Here is a 25,606-nt window from a genome sequence, read left to right on the forward strand (position 1 = left end):
GAAATAAATCGGTTCTGTCGTCTTCTGGCAGTGCGTTGTAAAATTTTCAAAGCTGATACACTTTGTGTCAAGATAACACACAATTATTTAAATATCATTCTCTTTAATATTTTAAACATATTTAAGTGATTGTACAAGCATATAAAGGGCATTGATAAATTTTATAAAGGAAGGAAAGAAAATATAAGTGAAGGAGTAAAGAACAAATATAAAATCATATGTTAATTTTGAACATTAAAATGTTTATAAATTATTATTAATTTTTAATTAGTTTTAACATTGTTAACAACTGTACTTATTGTTCTATAATAAATATTTCCTAAGGAAAAGATAATAATACATTTTCAGATTTTATTATTAGATTCATCTAAATTTTTCTTCACGGCATTTAAACTGCAACTGGTCACATCAATGATCACATCAGGTTGCTGAGGCAGCCAAATTGCTACTGCATGTAGAGTGTGGTTCAGGAGCAGTGACAATACTTAAAGTGCTTTGGAGCGAGTGGTGAATTCAGATGGAAACACTGAAGAGACTAACTGCTGTAGAAAACAAACATCTTTATGAGGTCTTTGTTTTGAGCAGTTATTATTCAGCACTAACTGTAATAAGTTTATGAGTGTGTATCAAATATTTACTTTGGTCTCATTCAAATTAGGTTTTTTATTTGTGTGACTAATGACAACAGGATAATGATTTATTTTTTTGAACCAAAGAAGTCTTTCAGATACATGTATTCAAGGCTGCTGGATTTTTTGCTGAATTTGCTACTGGAAAAAATGGTTCTGATTTTTATCATTATTTCTGACTTGCTCTAAAGCTTTTCTTTCAAGTACAAAAGCTTGTTTTTACAAGAAGTTAAAATGTACTTTTTCTGTCAGCGCTTGGTATTTGTGGACTTCAACAATTTTAAAAGCTGTCTTGTGCTTTCAGAAGTATATTCAAAGTTGTTTATTTTGTGCAGTCACAGCGGTTGTTGATTTGTGGGTATTTTTTCTTTGCTGCGCAAAATTCTGCTCCAGAAGTTCTTGCCTAGAAAAAAAATTCAACAGAGACCTCAAATGGTCCTCAGCTGGAGACTTTATCCAACCTTACTTTGAAGAGCATCAGCCTGTAGGTTGTCATTTTTGGAGAAAGTAGCTGGTGGATGGAGGGAAGAAGGAAAAAAAATCACCTGAGCACGCCAGGCTTGGCCGCCTGGCTGCTCTCCTTCCTCAGCCCTTGCACAGTGCCCTTGTGCCGGTGGTTGGTCAGGAGAGGCTGAGCTGGGAGATGCCGGTCTTCAGCGAGCAGATGAGCTGCTGTCGGCTGCTTGACAGGGCTAACTCCTCGCCCTGGCTGTGCTGGCAGCGTGGCAAGGTTAATAGTGTGCTGCTCTTGGTTGCCCCTGTGGGTTTGGTGGTTTGCATGTCAAACTATTGTTTTGTAGAAATAGGAGCAGCTCTTCTCGATTAGCTCCTCCTTGTTGGTCAGTTGGCTTCTACAGGGTTTAAATCACTGGAGAGTTAAAGTGTCTCTGTAGTCAGGTGGGACACTGCTGCATAATCTTTTTTTACCAGGGTTCCTCTTCTATTTCCAGTGCATCTGTTCACCTGCATCTAGTTTCCTATGGAAGAGGATCATAGCATAAGAAAATACTTCCTTGCAAATGTAGGGACTAATCCCCATATAAGGGATAGATCAGTATTAAGTTTTTATTCAGCTAAACTTATGCAGTATTTGTCAATGCAATTTTCATTAAAGTCAAATACAGGCCAAACATAAGTGTAAATGCATTTCTGCTAATGAGATTGGATTACCTCCTGGACTTGATCCCAGAAAGCTTTACTTTAAATTCATTTTTGGTAAAAGGGTAATAAAATGGGTGGTTCATTATAATTGCTTACAAAACTTCAAATATGCTTTTTTTTTTTTTTGTATTTTATTTAATCTTGGTGAAAGGTACTTTTTTTTAAAAGGATACCAAGGTATGCAGTGAAATTGAAGATATTTCTTATTTTAGAAGAATAAGACTGTCAAGGACGTTAGTTAACAATTCAGGTACTTTTGGTTATCAGAGTGTATTCCTGAAAAGAAATATGGACACAGGAATTGCTAAAAATAATGTATCCTGTTGACAATAAGAGTTTAGTTTCAGCCCTGACAAAGAATCTTAAAGATATGCCTCATTGTGGAAGGCATTATTCTAACAAAGAGTTGCATATGTGTGTTTTACAAGGCTTGAAAACAAGAAAAAATATTAAGAATTTTTTTCTTTAAATAGTGTTGAATTTGAAACATCAGTAGGTAAGGCAAAAAAAATGCTGGAAATTAAATAATTTAAAATGAGTGCTGTGGGCCACATCAAGGTTTTACTGTAAACTTATTTAACTATTCCAATTTTGTCTTTGTATTTTTAGTCAATAGCTCTGTTACAGTTTACAGAGTCAAAAGCCTTCATTTATTATTTTATTTGTAGTATTTTTATGAGCCTTTTCACTTGCTCTGCAAAGTCTTTCTCAGACTGTGCTAGCCCTAGCAAAAAAGAACAGATACATGTATTTGAAAAAAAACACGTTAGCTGTTGGAGTTAACAAATAATGATTAAAAGCTATTCTTTTGCTTCTTACTATTTCTCCTATATCCCAAATTGATTTTCACAAATACAGGACTGTAAAGAACTTCATCTGCTGCTGGTTAGCAGAAGTGGATTTAAATCTACACCGACAGTTCATTTGACAATGACCTTGAGGGGCTTTGCTTCTTGAAGAAGAAAGCAGAAGCTTGCGGTAAACAAAGTTCACTTCTGACAGATGGATTGAATGACAGAAAGGTTGCGAGTGCCAGAATAGCCCTGGCAGAGGAGGAAATGTTCAGTGGAATCCAACAGGAGAGGAGGTGTGAACAGGTGCAGGGTTGCTGACGGAAGGGGAACCAGATGGAAGGAGCCAGAGCCAGTTTATTTAAAGGAAAAGGCAGAAAACACTGAAAGGCTGTGCGATCAGTGGCTAAAAGTGTGCATGGAAGAAGGTAAAAATTCACAAAGCAAAACTGCACAGTGGGATATCTAGCACTTAGCATAATGGTAGTAATTTGTGAGTTTCGTTTTAAAGTTGCTATTGAAATATGTTATTCCCTTACTCTTGACAGCATAAAGAAGAGATTTATAACCTGTCCAAAAACAACAAAACAAAACAAACCCCAAAAAACAATCAAAAAACCCCAACAAAACCACCACCAAAAGTCTCAACTGTTAAACTGCCTGTCCATTATTTCTAATATTGCAGGCAGTTACAATCAGCGTAATATAAAAATTATGCCACAGCTAAACAAATGAATAAAAGGCACATGAGTCTGCATTTTTATTTTTTTAACTCACCTGTTTGTATCTAGCTCTTGTGGCATGTGGGCAGATGAGCATAGTTTTCATTAGGATGTTTTTGTAAGATCTAGAGCAAATCAACAACAGTCAAGTACAGTGTAATGTTAGCACAGCATTTCTCATCTTTTTTTGCTTTTGGTCATAAGTCTGTCTGTTTCCTGGAACGTGTGGTAACTTGCTGTAGGATAGGGTAGAAATCTAGCTTACCCTAGATCAAATTCCCTGAAAATCAAATATTGTCTTTCAAATTGTCATCCTGAAGAATGCTTTGTTCTGTCAAATGGTTCTGCTTCTTTCCAAGCTGTTCTTGTGAGGCAGGAAAAAAACATTCCTCAACTTCTTCTTGACTTCAGCAATGGCTGGGGATCATTATCAACTTCCACATGTAAGGCCTGTGGCACCTTAACTGCAGCTTGTGTGTCTGTACCTAGTGTGTATGAAAAATGCAGGTAAGTGTTGAGCAGTTACTCACAGTGCATCTGTGATCTACTGGATCGTTCAGCTGTGCTGAGCTGATCTGGATCAGGTGTGAGCACGCAGGCACTTTCCTTTTTAATTAGCTAGAGCATGCAGTGCTGTGTTTATGCTGACTTTATGCCAGCTGCAGGAAGGACAGATGATACCTGATTCAGCATAAAGCTTGCTGGTACAAAGTTAACGTACCAAAAACATTGGGTTTTTGAACAAATTTAAATTGGCAGAGTGAGTTCATAGCAGATCAGGTCTCTGCATCATTTAGCTGCATCATTTTTTGATTCAATGTTAGGAGCCTGATGGCTGGATTTACTGTATTAACAAGCTGAGCCTTGGAGTACAGAGTCACAGTTATTTGAACCTAGTCTATTCTGTACTGAAAAGGCAAGTCCCTGGAGTGGCAATATATGACTATGCCTGGCCACATGTTGCCAGGCCCTTGCTTTTGCTGACACTGGAAGACAGGCACGTGTGTGATCAGGTTATTCAAGGAGTTATTCAGACTGAAAAAGAAAAATTTATTGAAGAATAGGTTGTGTGGGTGCTCATTGCAAGAGGAGGAAAAGAAGGACCACACCTCTTGTACTGACATTGTCTGCCTTAAATGTGTCCTGAAGCTTCATTGTAAGAGGCTGCTGATGCCAAATTCAAGAATCACTATAAATCAAGAATATTACTCCTTTATTTTAAATATAGGGAAAATAATTTGTGATACAAAACACATACTTATAAAAATCTTCTCTATTAAGCAATTATTTCAACATACAGTCATTTGTAAAAGCACCTTGTGGAGCAAAGAATATTCTAGAAAAACGTGTGCAGTATTGGAAGTGCTCAGGCTACCTACTAAGACTTCACAAAAATCACCTCTCCCCATGCAGCTTCTACTCTGTATTTAATTGTGAGTTTCTATAGGGACTTAGGGGCCAAATAGTTCACAATCTGATGGTAATAGTCATGAGAGAATGGATATTTACTTACAAGCTACATATCTTGATGGCAAAGCTTATAAATGTGCCAGAAAAATCAGGTTTTGATTCCAAGTCAGTATATTTGACCTTATATGAGATGTTAATTACTGTTAGAGGCACTTTTTTCTTCTCTAACATCGAAGTAGAGGGAAGCTAATTATAATATTTGGCTGTGACTTGATATACAGAGGACTGTGGAGATTGAGGAGAATTTATTGAGGAACTGGTTGTTTTCTGGATGTATCTTGAAGATTATAATGCCAAAAGAGTAAAGTCATGTTATAGGCTAGGTGTTTGCAAAGTCTTACTGTTATGCTGAATGTAAAGTAAGAAATCCAGTCCTTTTGTTTTGTTCAGTGACCTCGAAGATAGAGGTAGAGATGTAGAAGTTAACTATGTTCAAGGTTCTTTATTTCATAGAAACTTCCATAGGAGTAACACTCTGTGTCTGTCTGTTGCTGTGCTTCTACAGCTTTTCATCTGTCTCATGCCCATTAATGTCTCCAGATAGCTGAAATAACTTTTAAGTAGATTCCAAGTATGGAAAGCAGGAGTAGGAATTTTTTTCACATGCAGTCATTATATTATATGTATAGTTTATCCTGATACCTCAGTAGGGCTTAAAGAGCAAAGTGGAAATTTTAGACTGTAGTGTTTCATTGTTTCTGTAGACTTCTTGTTATTATATGAAGTGGAAATACATATATAGGAGTTATAAAGCAGTTTGGGTGCTGTGGCTGCATTCTAAATAGAGAGATACAGGAAAAAAAAATCAGTGGGTACAAGAAAGTTATATGCACTGATTTCTGTTTCAGCAAAATTTAATTTCTTAGAAAAAATAGAAAATAGTATAGCAGATTGATATTATTTGAATTCTGGGAATGGGGACACAGGTGACAAGTTACCTACATTTTCGGGAAAATTGTTTCAAGCCAATTTGTCAGCTAACCATAGTTAGTCTCTTGATGAGGTTGGAAATCTGTACAGAGCTTAATTTTTCTTTTTTTTTGCCCCCCGAAAGTGTTTCTTTTTATTTGAAGTGTTTTTATAAAATAGTAGTAACAGCCTGGAAGAGTTGTTTTTTCCAGCCTTTCATCTCAAGTAGGGTAGTGAAGTTTCATTCCATTTCATTAACATACTTTAAATGTATTTCTACTTTCAAGTTATTTTTGCAGCACCTACTAGCTTCCTAGATCTATATTTAAAGAACTGGATCAATTTGAATGCTGATTTTTTTACCCCTTGACCTTTACATAACTTTTATAATTGCTTGTAATTCTTCTCCTGGTTATGAGGAGAAAGCTCTGACATTTCATTATTTTAGGAAACCCTGTATTTCTCAACTAAGAAAAGAAACAAGATTTAAGTTTTGTTAGTTTGGTTGGGTTTTTTTGAGCCTCAGTTCTCATGAATAGGCCTACATGTATCCTGAGAAATGATGTAGTCCTGCACCAATTAATTTAATAGTTGGGTTTCTTCAAAATTTGACCATGCAAATATAGATTTTACTGAAGCTCACCAAACACAGTGTGCTGGCTGGGGCAGTTTCCAGAAACTTGAGCTTTCTGCTGAGAAGACCTGGCAGCCAACTCCAGAATCAGCATCCAGTCAGCTCCCAGAAACTGACAAAAAGAGCAACTCAGTGGGTAATTCCCTCAATGGGATACAGGAAGGGCAATTTTTCAGCTCCTTGGAAAGGTTTAAAGAAATGACCTGATCATGGTACTTTTAAAAGATATTTCTACATAATTCTTGAGGAAGCATATACTCATACATCTTTTTTTTATTTATTTTTTGCCATAAGAACATTCGTATCATTCTTTTGCCTTGTAAAAGCACTAAGAGCCATAAAATCCAATCCAGTGTGGGTTTACACAAGCACTGAAAAAATAAAAACCTTTATTACAAAGATTCAGATGGCAAAAGAAATCTACAGTGTTTAATAAGAGGAAACCACTAAGCTCTGTCCAGCTAAGTCCTCATTCAGAGCAGCCATAGGTATTAACAAGGTCCTATTAAATGAAAATTCATAGGCCTTAGAAAGGAAGATAACCAAAACAGTCAGTGCTAAACAAAAGGTTGCTAGAAGCCTGATTTAAAGGAAAGGGAGAAAACTTGTGACCCCGAGCCTTTTTACTGAATTAATCCAAACATATGAGCAAGGTGCACGCTCTAGAGCTCTGTTAATTTAGAAGGTTTGGAAAGCAGTAATTTTGAATCATAGCTACATTTAAAACCAGCATGTACCTGTTTACCTGCAGAATTACAGCTCTTACTGTGTTGCATTTTCTTAAATGCTTTAAAATACTAAGATTGGATAGCATACGATAAAAGTCAGTAGACACATTCTCCATTGTAAATAGCTGAATGGGCTACTGCATTGTTGTTAAATTGAAAGGCTGGTCTGAAAGGAGTTACAGAAGTTTTACATTAATAGAGAGAATTATTAAAGACTGTTCCTGGGGAGAGTGACTTCTTGGTAAATTGGGGTTTTTTCCCATGTTTGTAGACCAACCTTTAGACTTGTCTGCTAACCTGAAAAATAAAGAATGTGCCCTTATTCTTCTGTGTATGACATACATACAAAGATATATAAAAAACACAGGGGGAAGAAGTTTGTGAAGTATGATCTTATTCTATGTACCTTCTCTAAGGACCCTTATCATTGTGAGTTTTGAATAGTGTCTGGTAATAGAGATAGCAAAACATTTTCTCATGTTTCCCCATAGAGAATAAGTCAGGTATTGTGACATCTTGTTTCAGCTTTTATACTTTTTTTCTTTTTGCCATGAATGTGCAGTTTGTTTGGCTTTTTCTCCTCCTATAGCCTGAGAGAAGAGCAAGGATATGCTCTGATTTTCCATTCTTCCTTTGACTCTTGTAGCTGAAATAGTAAGATTAAATAGTCCATGAGAAAGTGATTCAGAGACCTGCTTATAATGGACAGTCCACTAGACCTGTATTGTGGAAAGTTTGCAAAGTAGACTGCATAAAATACTGCTGAGCCTTTGTACCCAAAGTCATTTGGTCTTTAGGGCTCCTAATACATGTAGTCTTTCAAGCCCTACTTTCAAGTGTTTTAATTCTTTTGAGGGACTTCATGCCAGATTTTACTAAAGATACTGGGAATAAAATGCTTGGGTAACTCCTCAAAACTTTTCTAGTTTGGTAGAGAATCTTCTGCTATACTTTTATTTTCAAAAATACTGGAAGAGAAAGCTCATTTCCTCTGAAAGAGCTAAGGGAGCCTTCATCTGAGTCCTTTCTCTCTTCTGAAGTAATTTGTTGTGCAGAGCCTCACAGTGCTGGCCCACTTGACTATGTGTTATCTAGGAAAGATGCCTGTTCTTCACCACTGAGGCAGGTGGTAGAAACATTAGTGTTAGACTTGACTGGTCCTCCTGCTGCCCAAGTCTGAGTGTGGGTGCAGAGTTCCGCAACTGGTCATCATTTAGACAAGTCTTGTTAGTTGGGATAGCTCAAGCATTTGGAACACTAAATGCAGCTACTCCTTAATAATTCATGAAATTCAGGTTAAACCAAGTATATATGAAAGCTAACATGCTTTAGAGGAATATTTTTTATTATAATGGTATGAAATGAAGACGTCAAAAATAATGCTATGATAACCTCTTGTGTATCAATGAACTGAGATAGTTGCTAGAGTATTTTAATTTGTCTAATTAAGTTCATAGTCCTTACTAATGGATCCATTAGCTTTTTTTAAAATGCCACATATTAATCTTGTGGAAAAATCAAATAGTCAATATAGAAAGCATGGTTGCTTCAAACTGTAGTTGCTTTGCCAGAAGGTTTACTGGCAACCTCCAGTCAGAGGCCTGATTCTACATTAAAAATCATCCTGCTTTTTTATTTTTGTATTTTTACTGTTACCAAACTGAGAAGACTCCTTCAGAAATACATACTACTGAACTGTGTAGTGAAATTCAAAGTTTTATCAACCTAAGTTCTGTTTCTTTCTAATCAAAAATAGATGAGCTTTTAGTTATGTCAAATATGACTTTTATGTCACTAGTCTTTACATAATTCCTTTTTCTTTATTGCAGAACCCTTTGGCAGAGAGTGGACTCCTCTTGTAAATAGATCTGTGATCTAGTTTTTGTTTATTAGTGAGAAAGGTATTTTGATTTGGGGGGTTATTTTGGTTTGGGGTTTTATTTCGGTTTTTTTTATTAAATTTGATTACTCAAATTCAGTCAGCATACTTTTATGTTAGCTTTGAGATCAAAGTGAATTTTCACTTAAGTTGCAACAAGGATTTTTTTTAAGTTTGCCAGAGAGGCAATTTTCTTCTTCCTGTACTATAAGCTACAGTTCACAGTGCCTTTTGTTTTGTCAAGAACATTTGAAAGGCATAACTTTCATGCACTACAAACCAATATCAAGTTCATTGAAATATGCAAACCAGTTAACTATGGCTCTTGACAGCCACAATGCAGGCTTAAAACAGGCATTTAGAACTAAAATCACTGTGGAAAACCTGTACTTCAGAACAGGGCTCAAGAGGAGCTTGAGCATTCTCCACAATTGAGTCTTTGGTTGCTTCTGACTTTATCGCACAGAAGTGAAAGTTTCCATGAGTTCAATGTGTCTGCTTTAGTAAAACAGTAGTTTTGTGACCAATCAGATGTGCATTTTAGTGTGTTTAGTGTTTTGTATTCAGTAAAACTAGTGTTTGAATTCAAGTAGAGAACAGGCTGGTGCACTTTAACCACTCATCTCCTATTTTTGACCTCTATAGATGAAGTTTTTAAAAGTTCTGGAACAATCTTCAGCTGTCATTTCTGATTCAGATATTACTTGAGTCATCAAAATTAGTCAGTCGTAGCTTTGCTTTACATCGTCCCTGTGCTTTCCATTAGTGAATATAATAAATTCTGAAGTTCTTGTAGGAGGAGACATTTGATGTCTTCACACTAATGGTGGAGAGACTAAGGACTGTTTCCTTCTCTCTACAGTCCATAGATTTTCTTTTCCTCTGAATTGTCAAAGAATTGATTTAAGAAATTGCAATTGAACAGACTGTGTCAAAGTTTCTAGAACTCCTGCAGTATTTGTTGGTTGTAGCAGGAAAGTTACCACTAGATCCTGAAATCTCTTGAGCTGCCTTCTGCATGTTTTATACTTTCTTTTTTCTTCTCCGTATGTGTGTTGGGAAATTTTCTGTTGGAGGGCAGGAAAATTCTAAATTGAATTTAGAGAGCAGATTCAACTCAAGGTGTGGATGAAGGACTTGCCATTTAGACAGATTTGGCTCCAGGATATTTTTTTTCACTTCTGAGCAGTTGTAAGCACCTCAGATACTGCTCTGTGTGGCATTGGATATGTTTTAATTCCAAAATTTTCTAAATTCTAAGAAGCTGTTTTTCTGTGTAAGAATTACCTGTGTTTTCCTAGTTTTACAACTGAGCTTTTATTCGCTGTATAAATTCATCTTCAACTACCCCATACACACTTCAGCCATAAGGCACTCACCATACATCTATGGTTTCTGAGCTCCTGCTAGCTTGCTCTATGCAGTATGTGACACAGGTGAATGGCTCTTTTGGATAGGTCCCCTACACAGGAGAGTGTTTCTGGTGGCAGTAGATTCTCCATTTATTTTGAACTTGCTGGTTAGCATGTATTTGTCAGGAGGGGCCCTAGCGATGAGGAATGGACCTTTACAGGTTTGCCTTGGTAGTGTAGCTTGCTGCATGCTGAAGGTTACCCCCAGCAGAAAGCCAGCCAGCCAGCTGGGTACCAGATGACTGCACAGCACCCAACTGCACACAGCCATCTCACATGAGAAATATTAAATAAAATACTGTGCTACTGACACTTTCTTTAGCTGAAAGTGCCAGAGAAATGTGAGAGATGCTGGTGGCTTGTTTTTCCTTTAGTTTTTTGAGCTATCCAGTGCTTATAATAACTTTCTGAAGATAAAAAAAAATTGTAAAATAAAGGGATTTGCACACACTGGTTTCCAGCAAATATGGGAAAAATATTCTTAGTAATACTTTCCATATTCGAAGCTTGCACTGAAAAAATAATGGGAGCATCATTCTTTAGGATAGCCCCAATATGATTACAAAGCAATTCTGAGAGTGATGTGATAAAGTGCCGTTCAATATATGAAATTTCCTTTTAAAATGTGCTGTTTCCTTAACGCTCTAATATTTTTGCTATCTAAACATATTTGCTGTCTTACCTCAGGAGAAACTGCCTGTGGTTTCCAAGGGAGTTTTGCCTAAGGTAGGGCCTGAAACATCAGGACCAGGAATTAGTGTAATGTGACCCACCATTTGTATTGCTTTGGGGTAAATTTGAGAGAGAAGATTTAACATTGTGTGTGTCATGCTGTGATACTGCAATATCTCGGATGGGTTATTAGGCACCAATCCAAAGGTTAAGTGCAGCAACCACATGAGATGTGGCTTTATCCTTACATGATCTGTGCCTGTGTTCTGTTTTGTAGTCCTCTGAAATAGGTAATATCCCTAGAATAAAACATGTTTATAAGACTTTTTTAAAGCCTATCTCAACCTATAAAATGTCATTTCAGTAGAAATGTGTTTCCTCATGTCATTTGAAATCTAGAAATCAATCCTTGTATGTGTGAACTCACTGACGTTTTAAATGTTGATCCCAATGTTCACCAGATAAATATTCACGACCTTTGGGAAAGTTTAGATCTGAATTTGCAGTGCAGGATCTTTTCTAATTTATATGCATGTATCTTTTTGGGGTTTTATTTTCCATGCTCTTTTTGCTTGGCTTGCATTAAATAAAATGCTTCAATGGAGTGTGGTAGTCTAGCATTTGTTTTGCCTCAGGAGTGGATTGCCCCATCTTGCATATCTGGTCAAGTAAATTGCTCTCTTGCCTGCATACTTTAATAATAGTACTGGGCTTTAGACCTTCCTCTACAACCCCCCAGTGAGCAGAACCACAAGGGGCTGGGCCTGTGTGGTGCTAGCAGTCTACTCTATTGTAATGGATGCATTCATCTCCTATTTACATAAATTAATAGTTAAAACTTGTTTGGTTGCTTAAGAAAACTCATTAAGCTTTCAGAGTAGCTGTATCACGAGCACTGTGAAATTGCTCCCATTGACTTATCTCCTGCTGATTCATTGGGAACCAGTCCATCTTGGGGTCAGATCCCTAAGCTTCATTGCAGAATTAAACAAATAGCATTTAAAAGAAAATGCAAATAATATGTTCAGTGCAAAGTGAATTCTGGTAAGCTTCCTTATAAAAAAGAGTCATGTTTAAATTTTTTTAAAATAAAATCCTATTTTTGTCTGGAGGGCCAATTTTCTCTCAGGAAATAGATCATACTTTTAATCCATTTTCTAGTAGTCACTGGAGGATGTTTGACATTGTAAGAGAAAGGTCAGTTTGTATAACCTGAAGTGGGAGGACAATGTTTAATGCGAAAAGCTTGGCCAGATTTTTGTTATTGTTGTTTGAATGTTCTGCTTTACCCTTTTAATTTATCCTCTTCAGTATATGATTTCTACTTTTCTTTATTTCCTATTTGGTTTTTTTATAGATTGGAGAAAGAGAGCATTCAGCACAGCATTAGCAATGAAGCAAAGGCCCGAGCCCTTCAGGCCCAGCAAAGAGAGCAGGAGCTGACACAGAAGATGCAGCAAATGGAGGCCCAGCATGAGAAAACTGGTAGGTGGTAGGGAAAGATTAGAGCCTGGGCACTCACTCACAAGCCAGGCCCACGCCTTACTGTGAAATGACATCAGGAACACCTGTAACCTTTGGCTGGCCGAAGGGAGCAGATGCTAACTACACCGGAGATTCCGAATTACATATTAGTTAGCGTTTAAAAGAGAAAATGGAAAGTATTGCCCACTGTCTGTTGATTTCAGAGTGCTGCTCTCACATCTGCTGCACCATCTGGATTATGAGTTTATTTACCTGTGTTCAAGAAACGTAAAGCTGAGAGAGACCACAACAAAGTAGAAAAACAAAGGGCTTGTTTTTGGCTGGATTTTCAGGCACACATGTTATATAAAGAAAATAGCATCAGAAGCTCTGCGGGAAATGCTCTGAGCTTACAGTTAAAGTCTCCTGAATAGCATTGAACAGTTCCCACAGTACACACATTATAGCTACTCTAAAAGCTTAATGAGTTTGCTTCGGCATCCAAACTGGAGAAAAGCTTTAGCCATTAATCGGTTCTTAATTCACTGTCGCAGCTGGATGTAATTCACTGGCTCCAAATTGATATGTTCCTTTATTTAATCTTTGCAGCCTCAAACATTTTTAGCATTACCATGTGCACCTCCCCCCCATCCTCAATTGAGAAGAAAGATGTTTAATCCCTTGTGTATTTCAGGTTCTTATAATATGAGACTTCATTGCATTGACTTAGCCCATCAATAACATCTAACTTTAATCTTGAAATAAAATGGCTTTTCCAAACAAACAAAAATGTGCTTTTTCTATTATGAAGTACTATGGCAACAATATTAATAGAGGTCCATATTACAAATAAAAAAAAAAGAAAAGGAATTTTCAAGAGGTGAAATCTGTAACCCATGAGCATGGAAAGGAGGAGGAGCTTCAGCTGTTAAAGAACGTGATATACTTATGTGTTTAACAAAATACCATATTTACCCACTAGTCATGCAATACTTTCAGGAAAACTGTCTAACATATATTAATTATAAGGAGTGTTGGATGATACGTAAGGTAGCAGGCATGTTTATATCTGCTGTTCAATTTTCCATCTTTTTTGGTATTATCACAGTACTAGAGGACCTCACCATGTGTTCAGGGAATGCAAACAGCTACATTATGGCTGCTGCTGTCTACACTATAGGAGAAGAAAAGAAGCTCTCAGAATCATTTTTTCTTCCTTTAGCCAGCACATCTGCATATGACCATGTGTAATTTTGCACAAGAGAAATGTAATTTACCCTCCTGATGCATAAATTGTCCCAGTATACAACAATGAAACAATATTATGTCTGGGTCTGTTTTTATCTATCTCTAGTAGGATTAGAAGAAATTGGAAAATTATAGTAATTTATAATGTATATAAAGAAAACCTTGTTTATTATGACCCTACACACATACAAGGAATTTGGGTAAGAGTGGTCATGCTTTCACTGCTTTTAAAAGCAGAAATCAAGAAACATAATTTTGCAGTATCTTCCTTTTGAAATAATAAAGATACCTGGATTCTAGGTCATGAGTTTAGGTGCAGTCCAAACTGATAGTAGCTGAAAATTACTTTACAAAATGGTTTCATTTCAACTGTCCCTGGGCAGTAAGTCTAAATCCTGTCATTTAAGAATAAAAAATTACATTTTTCATGGTAAGCTCAGGACACAGTAAATAAAAGAACTGCTGTTTTAAGGAGATACTGGAATGAGTCTGCAGTGTGAGCATTTGGGTTGCTGGTGTATCCTCTGCACCAGTTGAGGAAGCAAGTCTGCTAAAACATGGCTTGCCAATTTTATTCCTCCTAGAAATGTCAGTGAACTTCTAGCTAAAAAGCAAGCCCACCAGATTAGATATCTAGTCTTCACAGTGATGCTTCTCTTACAAGACCAGATTCAGTGGCAACATTGCTTTAACACTTCAGCTAATTCTGACATAGAGCCTTAATTTGGTAAGTGATGATGTCCAAGTAGCTGAAGTTTAAAAAACATTTCAAAACTAGAATGAACTATAAGAAAGAAATCAGGAATATATAAAATTACTTCTATGTTATCTATAAATTTCTATAGTTGTTATTTTATAGTATCATAATTTTATGGTTTCTAGTAGAAGAACTGGATTCATTGCTGACCTCCCAGAATACATTCATAGCAAAATTAAAGGAAGAATATTTTGTGTTGGCAAGGAAGTTGGAACAAATGTCAGAAAAATACAGGTTAGTATATTTTTCTTAACCTGACACTTTTAATAATGCGACATGCTTCTTTATTTTTTGATTAGTATTTTAGTATTTATTATTTTTCATTTTTTTCCAGGTATTATATATCATACCAATGTAATATATGCCCCTTAAGAATTCAGTATAATAAATGCCCTTTAAGATTATGTTTCTGACTGTTAATTCAAATTTCTTGGACAATTCCAATGTGAAAATTGTATAGTATTTTCTTCCTGGTGTTCATATTCTTAATATAAAGAATAGAAAATTGTTTAAAAAGCTACAATTTCAGTTTATCTGAAGTTATATGAAAAATGCTAAAAATTCAATGATTTGTTGATCAAAACTGTTCTCATTTTAATTATTTACTTAAGCTCCTTTCACAGTACTACACTACACACTGAATATTGTCTATAAAATAATTGTCATCAAAATTGCTTTTTACTGATACCCTGATTCTGCTGCTGCTGCTTGTTATCAATCAACAGCAGATCTAAAATCAAAGCCATTAAAACGTGGGAGTAGTAATAATTTATAGAAATACAAAGCTATGGAGGTATCTATTCAAAAGTTCTGTAAGACAGAACTATCTTCTAAAGAAAATGTGAATTTTGTAGTTCTTCAGCAGCAAATAATTTTGTGTGAAAATAGCAAATAATAAAGTGTGAAAATAGTATATTTTGAAACTTTTTTTTGGTTCATATTTGGAGTAGTAAACTGGACTTCAGTGGAGAGTTGGCATTCTGTAGCTTCTGTAAATTACATGCAAAGTGAATTTGCTAATTAAGGCTAGTATTCAACTCATGGCTGGTGGGAAGTAAGGAAAACACTCAGCAAAGACAAAATTGGTTTTCAAGAGAGGATTCTTCTTCTGCTGGGTGTATTTAATCATCCTCTTGAGGTACTGTAAAAGAGGCAACACTCACTCAGGGAGAGAGCTTGTTTACCCCAGTACCCTATTCCTAGGAATGGTCAAAGGGGAATGATTTAAGTAGATGACAGACATATATATATATATATATATATATACACGTGTGTGTGTGTAATAAATATAATAAATGATGCTTCCCACGGATACTTCCTCCACTGCCCATCTTACTTCCCCCTGAATATGAAGTGGCTGAAATTGAGAGATGAATCCCATCCAGAGTGTTTGGGGAGGAAATAAGAAACTTGAGGGACTGTAAGCAATCTTCCCATTGTGAAGGTTACTTGAAAGAGAAGCAAACAATTTTTCCTCTGAAAAAGCAGAGCTCTTCTGCTGAAGTAATGCAAAATCTAAATGGATTCAAATCATATTATTATTCCAGCAATAAAAAAGCACACAGACTTTGTTGCTAGAGCTCACAGTCACAGACTAGTAACTGTAAAGGATGAAGGAAAGACAGAAAACATACTGTGAAAACACATTATTCTCTGAAAATAAATACCAGAGATTGCCAAGTGTTTCTCCACCTAGCAGCATTAGCTGACTTTGTCAAGGACCTGAAAATGGGAAAAGGAGCCCTCTTGCATCTCCAGGAAGTGGTATTTTTTACACAAGAAGCTATAAGAAAGAATGCATGAAAGTGGTTCTGAGAAGTGGTCCTAAAATAGCTTGAGCTTGCCTTCATTGGAGTAGGAGCTGCTGCAGTCAGTAACAGGGAGAGAGAAATAGGTAGAGACAAAAAATAGAAGGTAAAAATGAGAACGGCAAGGTGGAAGTGGAGATGGTGGAAAATGACAGACTAATATAGATGGCTTCACTAAGTGGTCAGGAGATTAGATGCAGAAAATTATTTTAGCCAAGTTCTAAATGCATGATCGTCATGTATCTCTCAGTAGCACCTCTCTGAATTGCAATCTTCAGCTCACTGTCACTCAATGTAGTGTAAAACCGCATTCTGGGACAGAATACTGTAGATTTGTCTTCTAGAAAAAGCAATAATTTGGGAAAGATTTTATAACTTAGTTCTTACATGCATTAATAAAAGCAGATTGCAAAGCAGTAGTGTGCCCTATTTTCACAGAAACTACTTTTTCATTTTTTCCATATTTTTGACCTTACCATAAACTGAATTTTGGACTGCATGTGTATTTTCTTGCTGTACTTCTAGAGTCCTTGTGCCTTAATTTCCATGGGTTTAAGAACTATCTATATGCTACCAATACCATTATTTAATTGGTGGAACACTCAAGCTCTTTCAATAACAGATGCAATAGTAAGTTTATTTAAATTTTGTTTGGTTTGGTAAGAAGAACCCATTTGTAATAAGAGGCTTTTCAAATTTATCTGTGACAGCTACATATTTCTACAATTTCAGTGGAATGCATCTGAATGGCACATATATTTTTATATTTAATGCAGGTTTTCTGAGAAATCTAAACTGAAGTTTTTGTGTTCATATGTAAGCTGGAACCATTTTTTGAGCTAGTCCCTACACAGAAAGGCGTCAGAAAGACAATGTCAGACGAATTATAAACCCCTCAAGCTGTGCAGAAAGAAGATAGTGTCTGTGAAGGTTTTCGTATGCATAGGCATGTTTAAAAATATAGTCCTTTGTTGATTTCTTCTCTGTTTCTCTCTTGGTTTGTTCTTTTTTTTCCTCTGATTGTCACTCTCTGAGTTTCTAGGTTGTAGATTAATGGTTAACACTACCCACTGTGTATTTGTGATTTGCGTTTTGTAATTAAGGGGAACAATGGGAGTCCATTGGGTCTCGTTATATATAATGGTTGGTTTAATTTGTTTCACTTCTATCTTGTTAATTGTAAATTGATCATTAAGATTTGAATTCTAATCTGTCACCAGGGTTGTGAGTATTGAAGCTAGAGCAATGATCCTGGTTTTAATCACTGATGATGAGAAACAAATTTTATAATTTTGGTACATATTGCAGTTCATATATTTTAACACTGTATTTTATGGTGTTATAAATATTGTTAAATGACTTTTAGTGTAGTTTTACTGTTTGGACTATAATGTATAAATTATATTACTGGTTTGGCAACAGTAGGCATCCAACTGTGTGAGTTTAATTGAAGTAAAGAACACATACCCGGCTGAACTATTTTTCTGCATATTTGGTTGACCGCAGTTGTTGCACTCAATATGAGGAGTGAAATGTTTGTTGAAGGTAGCTGTATGAAGATAGGGAACAGTCTGTCTGAAGGTGCAATCATTAAAATTAGATGCAACAATACTGCATCAGCAGAAAATATTTTAGGGCATGTATTTAATTTCTGTGCAAATAAACAATTGGTTTTAAGAGCAGGAAAAGGCAGTATTTAAAAAGCACTGAAATGCAAAACCTAGTTCAGAGGAGTAAAGGCAGCATTGCCACCTCAGTGTTCAAAAATCAGCTGATCCTAAAGATACCCTAAGACTGACTTAGAATTGTGATGATTTAACATTTCCTCGTTTTATTGCCTTTAGTATTTAAGTGTTTTGGAGGCTAACATCTTTGGGGTTTTTTTTCCCAGATTCTTCCAGCAAAGATGGTAGATAATACTATAGTGATTTTTAAATGGAAGTTGAGGTCGTTAAGTGGATCCAGAAGTATAGAGGGATTTTTGTTGCTATTGTTCGCTCCTGCCCCCATCAGTTATTTTTGATACAGTGACAAGTAAATGAGATTTGGCAAAATCTATTATACATCCGATTACAAGCATGCATTTTACATTTTCATGTGGCTTTGCTCTGTGGAGTTTCAAAGTAGCAGTGGTTTCATACAGGTCATTTGAGTGTATCAGATCTCAGAAGCATGCACAGATCCATGACTGCCTGACTTGTGGGGCCAGCCTGAGTCTGCCTTCCTGCTGAGTTCAACTCTGATGACAGCACTCTGAATGCCTGCATGCTTCAGTTTCTACTGAATCCACCACAGCTTATTGCTCAGACTGTTGGACCCAGAGTAGCTCTGGTTGAGCAATATCAGCACATCCATGTTGTGTCCTTTAGTTTTGAGGGATCCATCAGACACAGTGATTAGTGCATAGATTTCTCTAATTTGCCTCTGACCCCAGCATCACGAGTGAACTATCTCTGAAGTTCAGCACTGTGTGCTTTGACACTTACTCCCCTCTCTTTTCCTGCTGTGATACCTTGGGAGCAGAGTTGTTCAGGAGCATTTGCACAGGACTGGTCTCGCCTCTGGCTGGGTAGAATTCCTACTCCTGTATGAATGTGCTATAACATTCAGTACAGTTATCAGGCTTATTACTATTATGATTTCTTTGTTTGTTTTTTTTAACCAAACAATGTGTGAAGTTATTTAAATATCACATAGAATTAGCTGTCTTATCTTAATGTTTGGAAACTGAGGTGGATGAAAGGTGTGTTTAACGATGCAGAGGGAATCACTGACAAATGATGATGGAAGACTCTTGGTATGCAGTATTGTTTGGACTGGTGTTCTCTCTTTAATGCCAGCACACATGAACCTTTTAACATTGACCTAACCATTCTGTCCTTAATATGTGCTGTCCTTCAAAACTTCAGTGTCATTAAATACTTGAGTCTTGGTGGTCAAACTCTTAGATAGTTACATGGAGAGGGCATTGTGTAAATAATGTCATAATTAGGATTTTTTTTTTCTCTGTGTTTAATTGTAATTAAAAGATTAAAGATGTTTCAGGAGAAGACAACACTTAAAACGTGCTTCAAAGCATCAGGCATTTAGAGCTCTATTCTAGAGATTGGAGATTATGATACTCATGTTTGTAATTAATTCATTACTTACTATTGTTTCATTAATTATAATTTTCAATAGTGTTTTGGTCTTGGTTGATTGGAATTGCTTGATCTTTCCAGAAAGACTTTGGACGCCTTCAAGTGTGATGGAGATGAATAAATCTTTGTAAAACTTACAGAATTTTATCACCTTGAAAGTTGCTTCTGCTGTTTCCATGAATGAGACAGTCACATATAAATACAGGAAAAGAAACAGGACCTCCTAGTTGGGGAACCCTACAAATGTGATAATTTAAAATATTCCTACATGGCAAATGCTGTTGCTGAATTTTACTGCCAAAAAAGGAATGCGGAATTAAATTTATTCCTATTGTCAGGTCTCTTTGAGCTGCTCTGCAGTGAACCAAACCTTTGCTTTTATCCACTGGTTGTCTGTCTTACAGTATCAGTATCAAGCACAGACTGCATTCACATTGTGTGGTAACAGTTGGTCCAGCTGGCAATGCTTTGTTAATGCTGATATTTAAGTTACTAGTATTTCTATATAAAATGATTGGTGGAAAAATTCAGTTCCTGCTACCTTCCTATAACATCCTGCCCACTATTATGTACCCATCCAGGAAACTCGTGTGCACTGAAGTTTGATGTACAAATCTATCAGCACAATTCTGATGTATTTGTGTTTGATCTTCCTTAATAGAGCTGTAACTCTCAATCTAAATTCAATTATATACGGTCTCTCTCTAAAGTTTCTCTTGCTAAATTCTTCTAGCTTCACAGATGATACCATGCATTGTTCTCTATTTAAACATGAAAAGATCATGTTGTCATTTCTCGATTTGACTTGTCAATGTAGCAACATGTTTTTGAAAGAGGACTATTCCTTCCTCCCTGCACTTTGTTGTGTTTTTCAGAATGTCAGTTGTTGATGCATTCTATAACAGCCAGGAAGGTAAAGTATCTTTCTGCTGTAATTGCAGCATATTTAAGTTTATGATTTAAAGATATATCTAAAGCTTTTTAACCTTGAGGTATGGAGTGACAGATGCCATAAATTTTCTTGCTTTTGATTTGTACTTTCTGATGGTATAGCAGATTCTGACATGTTCTCATTAACCTTTTCCAAAGAGTTAAAATTGAACAAGTGCATAATGTATATTTTATCACAATTTAATCTGAGGTCTTTTCCTGATATTAAGAAACAGCTCATGCCTGTTTCTCCATGGGCTGATGGTTAGAGATGTAGCAAGTAGCAGTCCCAGGTCATTCATGGATCTGGTGTCTCTGCTCACCCGTGAAGAATAAGAATTGCTTAGAAGTGACTAATATTCTTAAAGGCTGTGCTGATTTTTATGTAGATTATGTAGATTAGATGTGCCTGTATGATTTGTCCCTTGTTTCTTAAAGTTTTGTTAATTCTCCTCTTAGTGAGGCTTTGGGTTTTTGGTTGGGTTTGGGTTTTTTTTGTGGGGGAAGGGTTTATGGAGTTTTGTTGTTGATTTTTTTTTTTAATCTGTGCAATGTTATTTTAGACATAGGACGTTACTAAAGTTTCTGAAACAGTACTACTATTGAGAGTTCAACCTGCGAACTTTTGAGGGTTCAACCTATAAAGCAGAGTAAAGGTTGAACAAGGTTTTAGTAGCTGTTTTTTTAAACTAAATGTTATTTTTTCTAGTAAAGAGGTTAAAATTTGCTTTCAGAATGTTAGCCAAATTCTTGCTTAACAAGTATGAATTTACATTTATTGATCTTATTTAACGCCAATGCATAAACAGGCATGCCTATTTAAATTAGGCTGAAATTAGCATAGCCAACCTATAACTGAGTGATTTCCAGTGGCATATTTAGAAGATATCCATCAGTATTGTATTATTTTGTTTTAAGATTATATGAAACAGCATTTTGTTTCCATAAGTTCTAGTAATAGCTTGTTTATGCATTACATATATATGTATGAAATTTTATAAATGCTGAAGCCACATATTGATGGCTCACGGCAGGATGAAATCTGACAACATCCATCATCGCTTTGTTTTACTTCTGTAGATCTGAAGTCAACCAGCTTAGTCAGGAAAAAGAGTATCTTCATGGCAGATTGGAGAAGATGCAGAAACGGAATGATGAATTGGACCAACAGTGTATCCAGCATGGGAGAATGCATGAGAGAATGAAGTCAAGGTAGGAGATCCTGTTAATCTGTCAGTATGTGATACGCTCAACTGTACCAGTTACGTTGTGTAAACATAAAAATGACACAAGGTTTTGTGGAAGTAATATTCTTTCCTTATGAAATGACCACTCCTTTCCCCTCCCCAATCAAACATTCTGTCAAGTTGGTTTTTTTAACATCTTTTGCTTGTGCCATTTTGGATAAATAAAAGGAAAGCTTGAACAACATAGTCTTCCAAAGAATTTAAACCTAGTACATATGTGTGTAGGCTGCTTTGGCTGTTCTCTGCTCTAACTTGTATGAATAGTCTTACCATATTAAAAAAAAAGAGGGGGGGGCTGGGGAGAAAAGAGGGAGGAGGTTATTCAGTGATGTGAATGTAGAGTACAGATAAGGGTTCCATTATGCCATGTAATAGTTGTATTTTTGGGGTTTGCGATCATTTAACTTGTATAAACAGACAAATCTTTCTGAAAATCATAGTAACCAGAGAAATACTGACAATTTTCAGGCACCACTAACCTTTCAGAGAAGCAGTGACTTCCTCAGGATGACCTGGGGGCAGCTGCAGCAAGACCAGTATGAAATATTTCCGCCAATATCAATTGACTCTTCTGGCCAGAGTATCCAGACTGATAATAGCTTGTGCTTTGATATGGATTAGACTTCCACAAAGATCACTGTGGAGTCTTTTCATTTTGGTTCCAGAAAGTTCATCTGTGCTTTCTTGTTCTGTTTTCCACTCTACATTAAGTGTAACAGGCAATGGAGGGAGTTTTGATGTGCTTGTGGAGGTAGAAGATGAAGTAGAGGAGGCTGAGAGCGAACTCTGCAAGTCCAGTCATCCTGGCTACCTCTTGTCAGTAGTCAAAGGCAAAATGCATTTTAACTCATTGTGTTTAACTTTATTTAGACTTGACAGCCCTTACTGGGAAAAATTCTGTTTGCTTTTTTTCATCACTGACCACCTGAGAGGAGCAGAGCTTGCATGTATTAAAGCAGCCAGTCCTGTACACTCACTTCTTTAAAGTATTGATTTTTTTTTTATGCCATCTCTTTATTCTCTGTCTATAATCATCTTTCTTGCAAGCACTTCATGTGTTCATTTCAGTCAGCCAGAACCACTTCTTTCCTCTTCTCTTTCAGATTTCTGTCAGTACCTCATCTTGTTTTGCTGTAACCTTGTATAGTCATCATCATTTATAGCTGAGAGAACAAAGAAACTCAAAATGCTGCAACTGCATCCCTAACCTGCGTAACCACACAATCTTTCCATTTATCTCACCTCCCTTTTGATTTTTTTAGTTGTGGTGGATTCTTACCATGTGTAGGATTGAGGATTTGAGGTACATTCAGGAGAAAAAAATGTTCCCCCTCTTTTTCCTCCTAGCTGCTCTTCTGTAGAATTATGAGTATTCACTATAATTTAAAAGTGCTTTGCAAGTTTTTAGGGTAACCTTTCCTCTATCTATTTTTAATAAATAAAATGGATCTACTGGAAAATGTTGCTCGTTCTCTGCTGCAGCAGCCATGATTATACACTAAAAAAGACTGAAAGCATTAATCCAGAACACAGAAGTGGTTTGAAAGCAGAGTGGTCATGCTGCAGGCAATGCCTTACCTTCTGCTGCTGTTTTGCAGACAATAGAGAAAATAGGGCAGTAATAGCATTTGTCTAATTTAATATTTTAGAATATATAAATATGGCAGAGATTATCAGGAGTTCTAAACATGAACAGTACCAGCAGTTTAAGAGATAGCTCTTTTAACATATACAAATATGTTAAAAGTTGTTATCTTTCACTCTATTAATTTAAAATCCAGTTAATAAGTGACAAGACTGATACTCTAAACTGCTTTAAAATTTCTTGTATTAAAATGATTTTGGCTAAACTTGGGATCCAACATTTGCATTTTAGTAATGAGGTACTGTGATATTTGTCTGAGAAGAAATCTCTGTACTTGTTTCATCCAGGGACAGTATGACAGGCCCTGATATAACTGTTTTGTGGAAGAAGTAATGCCTAATTGATCAGTCAGAATTTCTTCTGGAGCAAAAGTGTTTTGGCAGTCATAATAGTTGCACTCCTGAAACTGAACAAGTCTTTTGGTGCCATTCCTATCTCTATGTGAATAAGTGCTGCAAATGTAATTTTAAAATGTTTAAGTCCAAACTTAAATAAGCAAATTTCTGTGAAAGAGATTGCTTTAAATTGCAGTTGTTAAACAGGATGCGGAATCAGCCTTTTCAGTGTAATGGAAATATCCAGTCCTTTCAGTGTGTTTTCACTCGGTGAAATATGGCATTAAAGAATTAGATGTCCATCTTAAACAGTACAGTTGTCACATGCTACTGAGACGAACTTGATTTGAAAGATACAGTTTGCAGGACTAAGGTGACGTGTTAAAAGTCCAGTTGGAGTTCGTCATCATGTGTAATTTCATGGATATGAATCTTGCAGAAATAAGTTCCTGTCTGTTATGTAGCAGAGTCTATTTTTATAAATTTTCAACCTCAAAGCAAACTGTATTATTAAATTCTTCAAATTCCTATTCTGTAAATTTGGGTTCATAGTAGAAATTAGCTGGTAACAGAAAGTACAGATTTTCTTATAAGGCAGCTGTAGAGGTAGAGACTAGCCAAGAATAAAAAGAATATGCAGCAAAACTAAAAGCAAAACTATTTTTTGGGGTTTTTTTTGGTGTCCCACTCTACATAATTTGAATAGTTTCCTGATGAAGTAAAATCCAAAGCCAAATTAATTTGCTACACATGAAGTTGGTTCATTCTTTCCTTAATCTGCTTCTGAGCTGAATTCCCAGGCATGCATTTTCACCTCTGTAGTTAGACCAGTTCTGTAAATGCAGATCCACTTTCTCACATGCTCTTTTCTCTTCCAATTTGAAGAGTAAGAAGAAAACAACAAGAACCTGCCCAGATCTATTATTGTTTGAACATATTTATGAATAAGTATTATTTGCCCAAGCTGCCATGGGTCAGGATTTCATCAGGCTGTTTAAGCTTTCCCTGAACTCATTTAACAACTCTTACCATTACAAGGTTCAATTATGGCTTTACTTTTCTGCATCTGTTCTTCTCGTAAAACAAGCATTTGATTGTAAGTTAGCTATTTAGAGGATTGCTTCTGTGGACAGCCAGTATCTAAAATGGGAAGCATTTAATTATATAGCTTAGCTCTTTTCTGTGTACTTTCCCGTTGAAGACCCAGGTGATATGTGGAAAGACAGCAAGCATGGAATAGTATCTTCAAGTGGGAGAAGAAAATCCTAGGCGATTTCTTTCTTTTTTTCAAGATCAGCCAGACATGCCTTTACGTCTTATCAAGCAGTTAAAAGAAAAAAAAAAGCATTTGAACAGTAATTTGTATGAAATATAAAGCGCTTTTAAAATCTTTCAAATAAAACAAGAATTTAGAAGCTTCTAGTGAGTTTCTTTCTAAACATTTTTCCAAAGTTCAGCATATGGAATGTTGGACTATGAATTTTCTCTCAGATTTTGTGGTTACAATTGATACTACTGTAATTTTGCTGTAATGTATGTGATCAATGTCCAATCTGTATAACATTAACAATAATAATACATTTTATGCAAATTTGTGTGGGGCCTTTTGTTGTGGTAGATTTTTGGTGGTGACACAGTTAGATGTATTTCTACTGTATTTTTGCTAGCTAAAGTTAAAAAGAAGAGCCTACAGGACTGGCAGTTTGGGGCAGATGTGTGTCTATTCCTTAGGCATCAGTGGTTGTAAGTTAACTATAAAAATGTTACAACCATCTGTGTAACAAGACGGCAGAGATCTGCTCTCGCCTGTTACTATAAATAAGAAGGGGATTTGTTTGACTTCATAGACATTGGATTTATAAAGACTCTATGTGTCAAATTGTAACTACGTGCCATGTTGCTGAGATGTGTCTGCAGCCAACTACCTGGGGTGTCTTCCCCTTCAGACATTCTAGTGTAGTGCAGCAACTGTGCAGAAATGTCTGTATAGCACAACATGTGACAAATTATATTTGTTTTCTACCT

General features: G+C 36.1%; 1 protein-coding gene across 9 annotated transcripts in view; it reads left to right on the forward strand.

Moving 5' to 3' along the window:
- SDCCAG8 (SHH signaling and ciliogenesis regulator SDCCAG8) overlaps positions 1–25,606 on the forward strand; it is a 103,918-nt gene that overhangs the window by 44,420 nt on the left and 33,892 nt on the right. For 4 of the 9 annotated variants that reach the window (XR_015772264.1, XM_088053499.1, XM_005530615.3 and 1 more), the window contains 3 exons: positions 12,365–12,492; positions 14,602–14,710; positions 21,435–21,566. Coding sequence is in view for 8 of the 9 variants with exons in the window: in XM_088053499.1 (XP_087909625.1) it covers positions 12,365–12,492; positions 14,602–14,710; positions 21,435–21,566 (369 nt within the window). In the remaining variant the exon portion in view is untranslated. Of the gene's footprint in view, positions 1–12,364; positions 12,493–14,601; positions 14,711–21,434; positions 21,567–22,069; positions 22,150–25,606 lie in introns of those variants that run through there. The other 5 variants (XM_088053501.1, XM_014259360.2, XM_088053502.1 and 2 more) reach the window with 5 other exon arrangements.

Source organism: Pseudopodoces humilis, chromosome 3, assembly GCF_049639895.1.
Source record: "Pseudopodoces humilis isolate 2021_Gansu_Grassland_sample_001 chromosome 3, ASM4963989v1, whole genome shotgun sequence".
NCBI classification, from domain to species: Eukaryota; Metazoa; Chordata; class Aves; order Passeriformes; family Paridae; genus Pseudopodoces; species Pseudopodoces humilis.